The sequence below is a fragment of the Thunnus albacares genome, chromosome 11, assembly GCF_914725855.1.
Source record: "Thunnus albacares chromosome 11, fThuAlb1.1, whole genome shotgun sequence".
Taxonomy (NCBI): domain Eukaryota; kingdom Metazoa; phylum Chordata; class Actinopteri; order Scombriformes; family Scombridae; genus Thunnus; species Thunnus albacares.
Window position 1 is genome coordinate 7,105,001 of NC_058116.1, and position 17,527 is coordinate 7,122,527.

At 41.9% G+C, this 17,527-nt stretch overlaps 1 protein-coding gene across 5 annotated transcripts in view; it reads left to right on the forward strand.

Moving 5' to 3' along the window:
• raph1a (Ras association (RalGDS/AF-6) and pleckstrin homology domains 1a) overlaps positions 1 to 16,880 on the forward strand; it is a 69,333-nt gene extending 52,453 nt beyond the window's left edge. For all 5 annotated transcript variants that reach the window (XM_044365458.1, XM_044365455.1, XM_044365459.1 and 2 more), the window contains 11 exons: positions 1,847 to 1,924; positions 3,627 to 3,701; positions 4,180 to 4,264; positions 6,822 to 6,943; positions 7,071 to 7,136; positions 7,978 to 8,121; positions 8,239 to 8,349; positions 8,689 to 8,787; positions 8,997 to 9,117; positions 9,232 to 9,362; positions 11,822 to 16,880. In XM_044365458.1, the coding sequence (XP_044221393.1) occupies positions 1,847 to 1,924; positions 3,627 to 3,701; positions 4,180 to 4,264; positions 6,822 to 6,943; positions 7,071 to 7,136; positions 7,978 to 8,121; positions 8,239 to 8,349; positions 8,689 to 8,787; positions 8,997 to 9,117; positions 9,232 to 9,362; positions 11,822 to 14,191 (3,402 nt within the window). In that variant the 3' untranslated portion in view covers positions 14,192 to 16,880. The remainder of the gene's footprint in view (positions 1 to 1,846; positions 1,925 to 3,626; positions 3,702 to 4,179; positions 4,265 to 6,821; positions 6,944 to 7,070; positions 7,137 to 7,977; positions 8,122 to 8,238; positions 8,350 to 8,688; positions 8,788 to 8,996; positions 9,118 to 9,231; positions 9,363 to 11,821) is intronic.
• Positions 16,881 to 17,527: the final 647 nt, after the last annotated feature.

Consider the following 17,527-nt stretch of genomic DNA (forward strand, 5'->3'; position numbering starts at 1 on the left):
TGTGTGTGTGTGTGTGTTTCAGGGAGTTTGGGGGGGTGCTGGTAAGGAGATTGGGTGTTAATCTCTCTCTTCCCCATCGTCTTCATTTCATTCTGTCCTTTCACTCGTTCACAATATGGATCCCCTGGTGTGTGTGTGTAAGCTGACTGGCTAAATTGGAGCAACTCCACACAGACATGCACAGACACTCGTGAAATGACTGGAAAGAACCCCTAAAATAGACGGCACAGAACGAGACGAGATGAGTGAATCAGTGAGAGTGAGATGGAGAAAAGGAGGAGAAAAACAAGTCAGATAAGAGAAGTGGAAGAGACTGTGTCGGATGGAGGGAGAGAGGAGAAGAGAGACTGCGAGGAGAGAGCATGAGCGCTTGAGATAAAGAGATCAGTGCCTCTGCATGTAAGTTGGCACAGCAACACTGCCCCTCCCCCACTCCCCCCCCCCCTCTGGTTCATCTCACCCTTTCCTCTCTCTTCCTCTCATTCCCTCTATCTCGCTCGGCCAGGGAGGATGTGACGGGACAAGGTAGCATCTTTCACTTTGATCTTCCAGTCAGTCAGGGAACGAGTCAGTCAGCTTCTCAGTCAGGGAGTTAGTGAGGTAGGTAAACCACACAGTCAGCTGCTTCACTAACCAGGCGATCAGTTAGTCTGTTGGTCAATCTGTAGATTTCCTATATTTATATTTACTTCTGTATCTGTTTATACTCTTATTTCTGCTTCCAGATCTTGCATTTGCGCCTGCACTCAAGGCTATCTGACTACTTCTGCTCCTCCATCCATCCTCTTCCGCTGCTTTGTTCTACTGTTTTGTTTTCGGGGATTTTTTTGCTGTAGCGCTGAAGATCTCGACTCCATTGTTTTGTCGAAGGTCGACTAACAGGGTGTGTGTGTGTGTGTGTGTTTGTGCAGAATCAAACTGAAAGAGACAGAAGCTCTGATTGGAGATGGGAGCGTTTCGCCGCTGAGTTGTCAGAGGAAAGCAGATCGGATTTTTTCACTTTCTTATGTCTCCATCTGTCCTCTAGTTTGTCAGCCGCAGTGACAGAGAAACACTACCATAACTTCCAGTTCGACTCTGTGTGTGTGTGTGTGTGTGTGTGTGTGTGTGTGTTTGGGAATTTTGGATAATCCTCCTTATCCGCCAGCATGTAGTGTCTGAGCATGAATCCAATCTCATTGTGCTGCAGCCACAATAATACAGAGATGATGATGATGATTATGAAGAGGAGGAGGAGGAGAAGCAGGATTTGTGCTGCCAACCAGACATTTCTGATGATTCCTCACAATCTGGGATCCTTGAGCAGTGTACCTCTATCTTGTCGGGACTAAACCTGGGCTGCTGTTTCGGGGAATAATCTCCGCTTTCACATCAGCTTCTTTTTGCTCTTCCTTCTCACTGTCAGGACACTATAAGCATGATAAATAAAATCCCACTGGAAGAAGCCTAATTGAGCAGGAGTAATGTGTTAGGACGAATGGTGCACAGCCAGCTGACGGGACTGGGAATATACTGATACTTTGTCCAAACTCTGCTGGTAAACACTGGGATATTCTGGAGTTGTTTTTTCCTTGAATATCACATTTCGCAGTTTCATTTGATGATAAGCAGACACAGAAGCGTTTGCTGTTAAAGACAAATCAGCAGAAATAAACAATGAATTCATGTTGGAAGAATCAGGTAGGTGAGACTTTTAATGAGTGTGTGTGTCCTTGTTAGGAGTGAGTGTTGCAGGAATGTGTCTGTCAATGTTATTGGTTTATAATATTGATTGACCGGTGGATAATTTCTATGCCATCATCCTCACTGTGTGTGTGTGTGTGTGTGTGTGTGTATGTGTGTGCAGGAGGAGCAGGCTGCCAAGCTGAAGGCAGAGAATATCAGAGTTGCCCTAGAGAAGATCAAGGAGGCCCAAGTGAAGAAGGTGAGTCTGGTTCACAAAAAACACACAAGACCAAGAGATGCTAAAGAAACGTGTGTTGTGTATATTTGGGTGTGTGCGATATGTGACTGCGTGTGTGTGTATGTGTGTGTGTGACTGGCACGTGTTCAGTGGACTCTGTTTTCTGGGTCAGGTCAGTGTTACTCCACATTGAAAGCTCTGGTCAATAACAGCTGGGGTCAACACACACACAGACAGACAGACAGACATTGCACTCAACATAATGACCACTGCAAGTTAAATCCCAATCCCACAGAGAGAGAGAGGGAGAAAGGGAAACTGGATTAACAACCTGGATGTGTGTGTTTTTGTGTGTGTGTGTGTGTGTGTTGTGTGTGTGTGTGTGTGTATGTCAAGTCTAATCGCCTGTATAATATCCTGCGATGAGAGAACAGTGAAAGTGCATCTTTCTGCAGTGTCACTGACTCTCTCCCACACACACATAAAGCAATATCATTTAAGGGATAATGAACGATAAGATGGTCAAAATATAATGGACATGAAAAGGCCATTTTTCATTTCATGGGGCCTTAAATCTCATTAATGGCACAGCCATGAGAAATACTTCCCTTTGATTGGTTGGTAGTTGTTATATAATATAAGGGGCCAAATGATGTATATGCATAATAACTATGAAAACTATACACAATTTCTCACACATAAACTGATTTGTAAAATGTGCAAAACTCATACATACCAGACACCTTAAAACATTGGTCAACTGAGAAGTATAAGCACTTCAAAATTTGTGCATAAAATATTGTATATTAAAGGCACAATCTGTGATCCTATTATAAAAATGGTTTGCCCTCTAACAAAATCCAAAATACAGGATTGGATCCTGCTATGACTCCCAAATTGAGACATATTTCATTATATGGACAAAGACTAGACTGCAACTAAATCTTAAGTTATTCATGTTTTCTGACATTACAAAAGGTGTGTGTACAACATAACATACCTGTAATTTAACTTATGCTAAGACACAGAGAGTTGACAAAACAATAAAATGTTTATAATTCAAACTTTTAAATCATACATGTAAATAAGCTGTAATTTCAATAGTGTAATTTGATTGGGATTTTAAATTGCAGGTAACTATAGCAACAATAATTGCATACACGCTACATTACTATACTAGAGTAATATACTATACTATGTTATGTAACTTTGGACTTGGGGAAGGGACTTGGTGTATATATGTAATGTCAGTGTGGGTGGGGGTATATGCATGTATGTATGCATACATGTGCCATGAGACAATAACAGCATGTATGTATATTAAAAATACCTTCCTCCTTTACTTTGTTATTCTGGGATACTTCATTGTGCATAATTGCTTCATTGCTGTGCAGACGTCAGTCAAAAAACTAGCTCAGCTCAACTTCTGCCATGGCGATGAAAGAAAAGTGGTTTTGTAGTTATACTGTAGCAGTAAATACTTTATGCTCTAAGCTCTGTGAACTGAGTGTGGTGTCTTTTACTCACAAGGTACCACCATTTAATTTTGATGAGAAAACTACAAAATGTAATCGTCTTGTTAAATGCAAAACTGGATTATTCTGAGAGCAGTAAACAGGCAGCATAACGATGATCAACCAGTCAGAATCAGATATTTAACATAAAAGTGTCATAACTGGACAGTAATGATGTAATTTATCCTCCACTCTTTGTCCCTTCATAGTTGGTGATTCGTGTTCATCTGTCAGACGAGAGCTCAAAGACCATGATGGTGGACGAGAGACAGACGGTCAGACAGGTATGACTTCAACTCACATCACACCTGTAGCAGTGTTGCAGTGGCTGAAGCTGCAGCAGTAACAGTAGACGTAATGGTAGATGTATGAGTAGTACCAGTTTAAATAATTGTCGTTGTAGTATTAGTAATATTGTGAGAGCATTTGTATTCATTATTTGCGTTTGACAGAAGTAATACATATGGCTGTAGTAAAAGTTATACTACTAGTAGTAGCAGCAGCAGCAGTCTACTGTTATTATAAACAACACTGTTAATTATTATTGGTAGTAGTAGTAATATAAGCAGTAGTAGTGTCATATGTAGTAATGGTTGAAGGATCATTAGCTGCTGTAGTAGACGTAACAGCAGTAGTAGTTATGTTGTCAGCAGTAGCACTGTCATTAGCATTAGCGGTGTCATTAATAGTAGTTGTAAGATCATTAGCAGTAATTGTACAGTAGTAATGCTGTTAGTGCTCACAGTGTGTCCTGTTCTTCAGGTTCTGGACAGTTTGCTGGACAAATCTCACTGTGGTTTCAGTCCAGACTGGTCGCTGGTGGAAACCATCAATGAACTGCAGATGGGTGAGCACACACACACACACACGCACACACGCACACACACACACACACTCACACGCTGCTTAGTCCTATTAATAATAGTGAAATGCATATATACAGTTTTGTTGCCGAAGTCAAGCTCTTAATATTTCAACCTACTAAGTGTTTATTAAGTTGAAATCCATGCATTATTAAATTATATATGGTTGGCCCAGCATGAGTAGAGGTTAATGTACATGGTGTCATTGGACTAGCAAAGTCCCTCCTACTCTAAACTGCATGAGTGAATGAATGAATTCTACATGAATTAATCATCTGTCTATATATGCATAAATAAATAAACCAAACCTAAAATACCTAGCTTTAGAAAAGAGTGGCATATAACTGTGTAATCTTACACCTTTCATTGTTGAAGTTTGATTGGAGCCCAAAATGCTGCAGTGATTTCCATTTTCACTCATCTTGTGACGTTAACACAGATGTTTCCTACCTGATTTAGTAAATAACTAACTTGACACAAACCAGTAGTTTTGCAACCCATCCCAGATATTCGGGTGTATTAGTGTGTGTGTGTGTGTTTGTTAAGGGTAGGGCATCATTTAGTAAATTTGTACTCACAGTCAGTGACATTGTGCTCAGCAGTGACATCAGACAGAGCAAATATTCAGATGCAAAGATGTGTAGACGCGTGCACGCACACACACACACACACACACACACACACACACACACGCACACACACACGCACACACACACACAAACAAACACCCACACCTCCCTTGGGGTCAAGATGTGTGTTTGCCAGCACACACTGTACTATGAGCTTCAACTCCACTTAACACTCTTTGACAAACACATACACACACATACACACAGTCTTTATGTAGGTCTTGTGCAGTGATGCGTGTGATCTAACCTACATCTTGAGGGCTTCTGCTGAATGGCCAGTCAGCATCGTTATGAAAGAGAGAGAGAGAAAGAGAAGGTAAAGTGTAGCTTGATCTGCCATGTTCAGCCAAATCTAAACCCTTCTTTATTTACACAAATCTACTCCACGTGCGGTTCTAATACCTAGGCTCAAGACCAGGATTTGGCTTTAGGAAGATTTAAATTGGCTGCTGTGTTAATTAAGGGAATAAGTGGTATCAGTAGCTGAAAAGGGGGGGGACAAACCCTTTGAAAGCACCCCCCTACACACACACACACCAGCACCACCAGCACCCTGCTGGGTGCCCTTTGGCAAGAGACTGACTTCCGATCAGGATCATAGCCTCTAACCTCTTACTGCTTTTCCTACAGGAAATGACAAAGTGGCATATAATAATGATATAATAATGTAGAATAAGGGTTTTCATTATCATCACTGTTTCTAATCTGATCTCATCAATTTGGAAAGTGTTTTAATCCTTATAATTATGGAGTCATTACGCATTTTTATGTCATATCAGTAGATAGTGGACAGAATGGCTCAGTACTGAAATCATTAGCTTTTTATTTATAACATAATCAATTATATCATAGACTATATCTCAAATAATCATGGAAACTACACAAAATGCACTGTTGCAAAACATCTTGGATCTTTGTTTCATTCATGAAACAGCTTTGTAAGGCGCTTAAATGAACAGTAATGAACAGGAAACTGTTCTTATGTAACGACCCTTGTGAGTAATCCGTAATCAAAGTGTAATTGACCTAACAATAAACTGATTAAATGTTTCAGCACTTATCTTCCTGGAGGATTACAAATTCCCTGCTTTCCTGCCAGCATCAATTTCTAATGGTCTATCATAGTCTAAGCGACAGCATATGACAAGTCTGTTTTAAAGGGGTATACCACCAATTTTACACAAAAAGTTCAGTTTATTTATCGTGAATTGTACCACTCAGCCTGTGAAAACAATATGTCACATGTGGCTCTAGAGGTAAATTCTGGAAGAATTATTTTCTCCTTTAATTTGTGGTTTAAATAGTACACTGTACCAGCATTCCCCTCCTCAAAATCACATCTTTCTCCACTTTCCTACACCCGCTCATAGAAAGGAGCATAGCAGATTTTGCCCCACTTAAAAAGTAGCAGTTAGTACTTGATGAGAAGGGCACCTTTTGTTAGTGAGGTCAGCACAGTAGTAGTTAAGTCAGTGCGGGTCACGGCTGACATGGTTTTCACTATTTGAGTCCTCAGACAAAACATCTGAAAGCCACTTAAAGGGAGCTGGGGTTTGAGAGAATGAGGACAGCAGATTGCCACAAGCCATGTTGCTTCTTTTGAGTAGTGAAGAGAGCGGGGTTATGAGCGGCGAAGGTTCCTGCAACAGTCCTGTTCATTTTCCAGTTTCCTCATTCCATAGCAAATTAGAAACTGTGCTAAAATCACAGAAAAGTACAAAATAGTGTTAACACCAGCATTATACCTCTATAAGTGTAGTAATCTATAGTGGTACAAATACTGCCTACACCTGTACTGCCTATGTCTAGAGTAAAAAATAACTATAACTAGGCCTGTTTTTCAGATTTATATTGATTTTTCTGCTCTAGCGTCAGTTAACTGAAAATTTAATTGATATATTTAATTGTGCAGAACGGATCTTTGAGGATCATGAGAACCTGGTGGAGAACCTGCTGAACTGGACCAGAGACAGCCAGAACCGTCTGATGTTCACAGAACGTATTGAGAAGTATGCTCTGTTCAAAAACCCCCAGGTAACACATCTGCAAACACACATGGGAGGGTTTACCAAAAAGGCCACTTATTCTATTAAAACTACATATATGTTTTTTTAATAACTGCTAACCAGTGATTTGTCTCTCCTGCTCCTGTCTGATGCAGAACTATTTGTTGGGGCGTAAGGAGACATGCGAGATGGCTGAGAGGAACAAAGAGGCTCTCTTAGAGGTTAGTTTGTTTTCTCGGCTTCCACACAGCTGATTCCACAAATTCAACTTGGAAAGTTTCCCTCTCACAGTTTTGCAACTGTAAATCAGTTTTGGTATTCTGGAAATGGAGGCCCAGGGCATGCACGCACAATTTCAGCTCCTTACCAAAGCAGAGGATGAGTTTGCATTTCTCTAAAATGCCACTCTGACATACCTATACAGTCTTCTGTTGGATCCTTACAAACATCAAGTTTCAAGACCCTTGAGCGTTTGCTTTTTCCATAATCAGACCAAACACTTGACCAACACTTTGGTTCAGACACTGGCCAGATTGACCAGTGATTTTTATCTCACTGTGGCGCTCTGCTCACTGTCTGTGTGGATATCATTGTTAAAACCTGTTGTGTATTTCCACCTTACAGCAAAGATGCTCAGCAAAGTGCAGAGAGGCAGGAAATAGACAATACTGATATGAATGTCAGACAAGCAGTGATATCAAACAATCAAAATGTACCTGAATAAGTAGAGGAGAAGAAGAGGATACAGAATGTAAACAGTACTGAATAATTCTCCTCCATGCTGTTGCACTGCAGACAATCTGTCAGGTTTTTCAGTTCTGATCATCAAAAAATCTCTTGCAAACCTGAGTAGTCTATGTGACAGGTGCGTTTGTGGAGTAGCCATGTACTAAAAAGAAGGGACACCCACACACTGTCTTCACCTGCCCAATAAATATAATTTAATATATACAACGTTTCGATCAAAGACCTTCATAAGGTATATAGGTTTTTTAGTTCAACAAGTAAAAACTTGATCACACACTTACAAACATTTGTTGTCTGTGTGTTTGTGTGTGTTAGGAGTGTTTCGGGGGCAGCTCCGTGTCCGTCCCCGAGATGGAGGGAGTGCTGTGGCTGAAAGAGGATGGGAAGAAGTCATGGAAGAAACGCTATTTCCTACTGAGGGCCTCTGGCATCTACTATGTCCCCAAGGGCAAAGCAAAGGTGTGTTTGTGATTGAAAGGAAGCACAAAGAGAAATATGTGTTGTTGAACAGTAATGAATAATGAGATTAACCATGAAAAAATACAACTATACTATTCAATGTGTGTGTTTGTGCAGGCATCCAGAGACCTGGTGTGTTTTCTCCAGTTGGATCATGTTAACGTCTACCACGGCCAGGACTACAAGAGCAAGTACAAGGCTCCTACTGACTACTGCATGGTGCTGAAGGTATACACACTCATATAAACACACTCGGTAGTGAAATCAGGGATAGATTAATACTGTCTGGTTGTTACACCATAATCCCACAATGCCACCTAGTGGTTTGACAGAGTAATGGCATCTGTATTGTTTTAAAAAGACATACTGGAGAATGTTAGAAATACATATTTTTGTTTAATGTATTTATACTGCAGCAGTTTAAGTTTAATTTTCAAAAATACATTAGGAATGTCAACCCTAGAGTGTCTGTAGCAGCAATAGCTGCAGTAGTTGTAGTAAAAGTACTGGCAATAGTACAAAAAGCATTTTATAAAGTACTGCCATGTGTGTCTGTGTTTTGTAAAGCACCCTCAGATCCAGAAGAAGTCTCAGTACATCAAGTACCTCTGCTGTGATGATGTCAGAACCCTCCAACAGTGGATCAACAGTATTCGTATCGCCAAGGTAATGACTTGTCCTGTTGTACAACAACATAAAAATCTGGTGTATGCTGATGTCTGCTCCCATATGAACGGTGGTATTTTTACACATACAGTCTCCATGCTGCGTTATGTGTAACATAGTCAATCATCAATACTTCAGTGCAGTGACTGTGTTAAGTTTGTCTTTGTCATGTAGTTGCAAAACTTCTCTTCTGTCTGCCTGTCTGTCAGTATGGGAAGCAGCTGTACATCAACTTCCAAGAGGCAATGAGGAGGACGGAGGCAGCCTATGATTGGTCCTCCCTCTCTTCCTCTTCAATCAAGTCAGGATCCAGCTCTTCCAGCCTTCCAGGTCAGTCTGTCCAAAAATGAATAACTTTTTTTTTCAATATTAATAATCCACAATAATAAATATTAAAAAAATAAAAAAATAAAACTTAATTTTGCTTGTGTGTTCTCACTACAGAATCCCAGTCTAACCACTCCAGCCAGTCTGACAGTGGTGTATCAGAGATGGCATCATCAGGCCACACCCGGTCCCAGAGTGTCGTCAGCTCCATCTTCTCTGATGCCTGGAGGAGAGGAACGCAAGGAGAGGTGCAACCACACAGCGAACACACACACGCACACAAACTCTGTCCTTTCCTTTCCTGTCGTTGCCCTGTTTACCGACATTTCCCATGTTTCCCCTCTGCTTTCCTGCCAGCAGTCAAAGATGAAGGGACGTATGGCAGTTCCTTTTTGTGCAGGAGGAGGGAGTGGAGGTTAGACAGGAAGTGATGTAACAGGCATGTTAACAGATCAGTTGCAGCTTTTAAACCACTGACTAATGGTGTTTGTGCTTGGAAGTGACCAGTTTGCATCTGTCTGTGGCATTACTTCATTTGGTTGCATCACACTTGTGGATGTAGCATTAGCAATGGGACACAGTGTGTCCCAAGCCCTCTGGAGTTCCAGACTGGGCCATATACTCTATACTGTGATGTCAAGTTTACACAGATGCTATGCTATGTGGGGAAAATCCACTGTGAGACAGGACGCCATTGTTGTCATGGATATAAATGCCAATTTCTTGACCCAATATTTTTCTGTAGTTGTATTTTTCTAACAATATTCACATCTGCAGACATGCAGGATGTATTAAGAGCTGCTTTAAATAGCATAACTGAGATAACTAATCTAATGATTGATATGAAAATTAAGTAGCTGAGCATAAACACTGTTATAATCACATCAAATCCTCAGCTGATGACCATAGGTGCTCCAATTTCTTAAGGATAAGAACTAATATTTGTCTGTCTAACCCTGCAGACAAATAACAGACAAATTCAGATTGTAGGCCTATTATCTTTACATCAGTACATTCATCAAAAATAAAATATAGACATCTTTTTAGTCATTGTGCTTTCTGAAGGTCATTTGATTGTTAAAATGTTACAAATCTGATTTGTTAGATCTTGTAGGCATTCTAAATTTGTTTTCCATTGTTGGGTTGTGTATACAATTATTTGACTCCAATACTTCAAGTGATTGGTTCAAGAGTTAATCTGACAACAGGCAACTGTTTGAATCTACTGTGGTACATTATACATTTCTATTAACACACTATTTCCTCTGGTGTTAAAGTAATGAAGCCAAATAAACACTGGAAAATTTTCAAAACTACCGTACAATTGAATATTTCTGTTATTCTTTACTCATGGTGGATATTTACAGCTACTGATGTTGTAAGTAAAGTCAGAGTGAACCAAGACTTGTGGTTGTTGATTATCAGATTATCAGACAAGCAAAAACCATCAAATCAGTTTGTTGTATAAATGGATATATTGTATATGTATGTGTGTGTATGTGAAGCATCACAAGTTTGAGGTGAACTTGATTTTAGATATAAAAATGTTTGTTGTCTGGTGAACTCTACTGTATCTATGTTTTTGAATGGCTGCAGTTGAACTGTTGATTTGTTCTAACCTCATGGTGTGATGAATGTCCTAACCAACCTCTAGAGTAACAAACATACTGACACTGTTTAGCTCACAACTACTTTCTTCAAGCAACCAGTTTTAGACCAGATTAGAAGCACTCTAGACTTAAACTTGCTTACAACCTATTTGATATTTGGAACCAAATTATAATCTGTTATATGCTGGATTGATCTTTGTAGATCCATAGGACCCACTTTAGTTTCATCGAGGGTGCCTGAAATTGACAAAGCTTTGTAATAAATGTAAAGACCACCTTCACTATCAAGGTGATCGTTGTAGGACACCACAGTGAGGAGTGAGAAAGTTTTGTGTTCTGACTGCAATTGACGTTATTCAGTGTCTGGAGTTAATTCGCTGTGCTAATTCACATAATTTTATTAGTTCAAAGATGCATAGTCGATTATTATTAGTTCACTTCTTCCTAAAAAAATGATTGCATCACAATTCAAATGCATTTCAGTATGTACAAACGCATCTCGATTCATACTGCCATGACATTCAGCACCGATTCATCTTCAGTTCAATAGGTTGCTGGTTCAAGCTGTTACATTCAGTTTAGTACTGAACTAGGCATCTACAACTGTTGTCTATAAGGCTAATAGCTCAACAAGCAACGATTTGCGATAGCGTTGCCACATTATGATTGTTTCTGTGGCTTTTGTGATCTTTTATTAAGCTTTTAACAAGCGAATAACATACTGTGAATCACCAGTGAGGAGCTCCACTTCTAAAAGCTACTGATTCAGTCAGGGACAATGTTGATTCAATACAGTCAGTTCAGTTTGAAGATTCGGTGCTAAGATTGTAGTTTCAATAGTTGTGTGTTTTCTGACTGCACTCGTTTGCTGTTTGATTTCCTGCATCTTGTCTTGAATTATTTGGTTTTCAGAAACCTGAAAGTGGTGAAGTTGTTTGTTACTTGTTGTAATTGTGTCTCTCTCCCTCTCTCTCATCACCCCTTCCTCTTGAATCTCCTGTCCTCCTTCTCTCCCCTCTCCTCCCCCTTACCTCCTCTTTCTCTTGTTCCTTTCTCCTTGGCCCTCTCATCCTCCTCCTCTCCATTTCTCTCTCCAGATGATGAGGATCGACCCTATCAGTAGACCTATCCCTGTCCAGATCCCTACCCTCTCCTCCCAGCCCCTGACCCCACCCTCCCGGACAAGCTACACCGACGGCCTCATCCCAACCGAGGATTCTTCCCCATCACCGCCCTCGCCTCCTCCACCTCCACCGCCCGTCTCAAGTTTGGCCCATCAGCCAGCACCTGCCTCCTCCTATGTCAAGTACAGCACGCTGGCTCGTCTGCAGAGCCAGGGCCAGTCCTGGACACAGCCGACAGGAGCCACCCCACCTGCCGTACCCATCCAGTCACCCAAACCCAACTACAATACCCTCCCAGCTGCTTACAGCACCTCCCCTACACTACCACCTTCTCCTCCCCCTCCACCTCCACCCTCAGCGCCGGCTCCTGGCTCAGCCATGGCTGCGCTGAAATTTGGTCCATCCAGCCCATCTGCTCTCCCACCACCACCCCCATTGGAAGACGAGATGCAGGAACCCTCATACCTTCCACCTCCACCACCAGAGTGCCTGGAGGCCAATGGGTTGCCTCTTCCTCCCCCTCCAGAGCTGGCCCCTAACTCCTGCACTCAACTTTCCAACACTGGCCTCCAGCAGTTCCTGGCACAGAAATTTCCCAACATGGTGTATGACTTCAGCCCAAGTATGCACGACGATAATTCTCCCCCTCCCCCTCCACCTCCGGCTGAGCTTTCTCCTCCTGCATCACTGCAAGTCCTACGGCCTCTGTCCCCTAATGCACCTCCTCCTGCACCCCCCAAAACCTTCATGGGTGGTTTTCCTCCCCAAACTCCTCCCAAACCTTCAGGTCCCTCTTCCCTCCCAATTGCCCTCTCGCCAGTATCCCCCACACCACCCCATAGCACCCATGGGCCAGTAAAAAAGCAGCAAAGTTTCTCTACAGGACACTCCCCCAATCAGCCACCTCCCACTCTTCCAAAGCAGCACAGCCTGTCCTCCAAAAACCTTGCCCTCTCTCCTCCCTCCTCCTGTACTTCCGTCTCCATTGCGGCCGCTACCTCCTCTTTGGTCAAACAGATTGTCAATCAGTTCCCGGGAAACTCTGCTCCTTCCTCTCTGCCTTCCTCCAACTCCATGGAAGGATCTAAGTTCTCTGCTCCTCAGTCTCCTCCAGCGGTCAAGGCCAAACCAAAGTGGCAGCCAGGAGGTGTTGTGGCTCCGCAGTCCCCAGAGTTTCCCCCACCCCCTCCTGACAGCTCACTAGGAGATTTCCCCCCTCCTCCCTCCTCGTCCTCTTCCAAAACAGGCTCCCCCATAAAGAAGTCGCCTTCCACCTCATCCACAGGCTCCACTAAGCGGGGGCCTCCTCCGACCCCACAGAGAGCCTCCTCCATCCGGTCCAGCTCATCAGGCGAGGCCCAGGATGAGAGGCCAAAGAAAGTGGAGAGCCTGGTCAACAAATTTGGCCAAGCTCCTCAAACTGGTACCTCGTCCAGCTCCTCGTCAGCGACTGGGTCTCCTTCAAAAGATTCCTCTGCCTTCCCTGCTCCACTCCCCAAGCCAGGGAAGCTGAACTTGGCGAACCTCCCGTTGGCGCTCCAGGGGCTTCAAACAGGCCAGCACCATCAGCCCTCTGACTTCCCATCCCCTCCTCCTCCACCTCCCCCCGCCCAGCCTACTCACCTTGACTCATCACCTGACTACTTCCCGCCTCCCCCAAGTGACTCTGAGCTTTTCCCTCCTCCTCCCCACCCGTCAGAGTTCCATCACCCCCCAAAGGTCGCTGTGGTGAACCCCCAGCCTCAGATGCAGCCACCTCAACAGCCAGCGACCTCTTCCTTGTCGTCATCGTCATGGAAACAAAGCTCGCTGAAAAAGGGGGCAGTCCCTCCTCCTCCAACACTGAGCCGGCGGACCAGCAACACAACCCAGTATGACAATACAACTTCAATGCCCCTCTCACCACCTCCTATGTCTCAGACCCCACCCCCCTCCCTTTCCTCCTATTCCTCCTCCTCTCCCATCCCCCCCACATCCCCAAAATCACCGGGACCGAGCACCCTGGCACTAAAGCCTCATTTCCTGGAAGACCTTAACCGCACTCTTAAGAGGAAGTCAGTGTCTCGCCATGGCTCACTCACCTCTTCAAACCTCATCCCCTCCTCTAAGATGGAGCCCGTGGCCACCATGGACGACATGGCACTCCTCCCGCCTCCTCCACCCGAGCTCATGCAGCAGCAACAACAGGGTGTCCGAGGACACTCCCACACTTTGTCTCGCCACCACACGCACTCCCACTCCACCAAACATGCCAACATCTCAGGCTATGCAACGCTGCGGCGAGGCCCACCTCCCGCTCCTCCAAAACGGGACCAAAGCACCAAACTGACCAGTGACTGGTAGGGGGCAAAGACCCTGGATGGAGCCTAAAGAACTATTCTGACTAATTAGGTCTCATTGTTCCTGCAGAGAAGAAATAATCAGTGTCTGTCTTGACTTGTCCGTCTCTCTCCTCATCCTGAACCATACACCCTTGGATTCCGAGCAAGTAGCAAGACGTCTTTCCTACTCTTAATCTCAGATTATGATTGTTCCTATTATCCTCATTATTACTATCATTACCAGTACATGTTTAATCTAATGACATGAGTAAAAATATATATATATGTATATATATATATCTGTATACAAGCAAGCCAGAAAAATCACCTATCAAGCTTTTTTCACAATGTCTGCAGCTTTGCATCGAAAACTATAAAGGCAAGACTTGAACGACAACAGCAACAGAGACATTTTGCTGCAAAATAACTGGTACTGCATGGAGCCGTGGCAATGGAAGTAGCGTTGGGGGAGGGGGGGGCACTCTTAGAGGGAGCATTGCCATTTCTTTCAAACTTTTTTGTGTGTGTCTTTATATAAGATTATTTAATACTGGAAAGATATTGTTATTATTATAATTATTTTAAGTTTTAAAAAAAAGTGTCAAAGGTGTATGAGTTTTGACCAGACATGGGTCTCTATTCTCAAGATATGTCTAAGTGTTAAACAGCTTGTTCAACTGAGGGTATGTTTGGATCATTTCATCAAGTCATATTTCTGATCAGCTTCATGGCTGATGACTCCCAAAACTTTATGATTAAATGCACACTGACAGAACAAATACTTCCTGGAAGTAGTCAGCTAGAGGATCAACCAGACTGTGGTCAGATTACAGGTGTTTCAACATCCTAACCAGTTCTGAAATCAAATTGCATCACACAATATTTTTACAATTATTACACCAGAGGGAGCTATGCAACAGTTCTCCCCACGTCTTCCCTTCCCTCTGTACAGTTATGAGATGTCTGGGAGGTTGTTGCTGGCAGATAAGCATCTCTTTCCCTCATCTCAGCTGTCCAAAGAACCTATCTAGATTTTAGTTTGTAAATATCAGGTTTGACTCATCTGGACAGTCCCACACTGACTGACAAAAGCTGAAGAATTTTCCAATTTCTAAAATGTCTGTAATTTGTGCTCAGCCTTAGCATGTGAGTCACTCAGCAGCATCAAACAAATGTCCAAACATTTGGTGACCTTATTTAAACAGACTCTATCAAGACATCAGCTAATTTGTCATTAAGTCAGATAATTGTTTGATAACTAGCAGACTACGCAGCTAGTCAGCTACAGCTACTTAATAAATCAGTCACTTGTTGACTTGTCTTAACAACTGGTCAATCACTTTGCTAGTTAGTTATTAAGGGTGTGTGTCCACTGAGCATCTTAAATGATCAGAAAAGCCAAAGGGACGCCCTGGGAACCAGGGAACAAGTGCCTGAAAAAATGAAATGCTCAAACTTCTCACAGGTGCGTGGTAAAAGCTGTACCCTGCAGAAACCCTGGACTGTAACTTCAGTGATGTCACCCATTAGGTTTCAGACAATTTCCATAAAAAGAGACCCTGACAAAGAGAGCTTCTTTGAAAGATTTAGCCAAGTTTTATTTGAGTTTTAGCTGATATTTAAAGCTGAAATGATTAGTTGATTAATTAATTTAAAACTTGTTTTTTTCTTTTTAGTAAAAAGGCTGCACATTCACTGGTTGCAGCGTCTCAAATATTAAATCTTACTGGTTTTCTTTTTGGACTGTTAATAGGACAAAATGAACAATTTTAAATATCTTATCTTGGGCTCTGAGAAACTTTGATGGGACATTAACCTGCAGTGCAAAATGTTGAATGGGAGCAGAACCAGCTGCCAGGAGCACTAAAAGCAGTGTTGCTCAGAGAAAGATGCTAATGGATACAACCTGAGTCACTTTGTGAAATTAGCTATCTAGTTAGCTAGTAAGTCAGTGCAAAATTTCAGACTGGTACAATTCTGTTTTTGAACAACATGTTTCAAAAAATGTTATCTATTAGTTAGCCACAGTAGTTAGCCATTCAGTGAGGCAGCTACATTAGACTAGATAGTCAGTTTAATGAACCCTGTCAGTAAAGTAGTTAGTCTGCTGCATTCTTCTGCACTCAGTGGTTACAGAAATTGTGTCTTTCATTTTGGAGAAAAGAATCCAGATCAGCTGGTAGAGATTTTGTTGATACATTTCCTGGTCATAGTTTTTTATATTTGTTTTATATGCAGATGAACCTGAGTCTGTTTCTACCTGAAATCCTTTCAGACATTTTTGTTCTCCTGTTTTCATCTCCTGACTATCACAAAATTCAAATTATCTGCATGATATGTCGCCACCAGTGCTACAGAACCAATGCCAAAAATTAATATATTATTGTCCCAGTTTTCCTCTTTTCAGTGATTAATGTGCATTCATTTTGTTTTTAAATGACTTTACAACTGACTTTTAACATCAAATTTGTCTGTTTTGTGATATTATTGGAGGGGAGAAATAACCTGAGAGAACTTCCTATGCCCACTGCCCTGCAGGAAAGTAATCACTAGACTAACATTATGTTTTATGTCTGTGACGCTCTAGAACAACATACAGTTTGAAAGGGATCAATGTCTTGCTCAAGGATATCCAGCAGAGCACATGGCTGTTATGGGTATCAAACCTGCTGTTGCATTTAAAATAAATGAGAAAAATGATTCAAACTGAAGTGCAGATTCTGGAGTTTCTACACTGATCAAATGTTATTGTTTGCAGGCCTTGGAAATTTGGGGATTTAAGAGTGTGGAGGATTGGTTTTCAGGTATTGAGAAGCTGTGGATTGGGAAAAGGTAGTATCAGATTGTATGTTTGAGTTATTGTGAACTGTCTTAAAACTGTGATGTATGCAGTGGTGCAGTCAGACTGCCCAGTTCCTGACAGCATACTGTACATCATATTAAACCATAAAAGTCACACCAGTCAACGTGCTCCAGTCTTGGTAAATATGAAAGTATTACTGCCATAAAATGAAATTTGTGATGTCATGCTTTTGACAAATCAAGTTTTTTGTAGCATAATTTATTTTGAACGTTTAAAGAAAAAAAATAAAGCAACTAAATAAAATATATAAGCAAGAAAACAAAAACAAACATCAGCAAACATATGTATCAAAAAAGCTGCATTAACAATTAAAGTAATTTAAGTTGCAGGGAAACTGTTGCTAATAACAAAATGACTGACAGCAAAGATGGATGTTGCCTTGTTTTTCATGTATGATTTTGTTTTAATTACATTTCAGTGTATGTTTAGGAACAAGAGTAGACAAAGCATATTAAGTTACATTTCTTCTACGGGTTCCAACATTATCTAAAAACT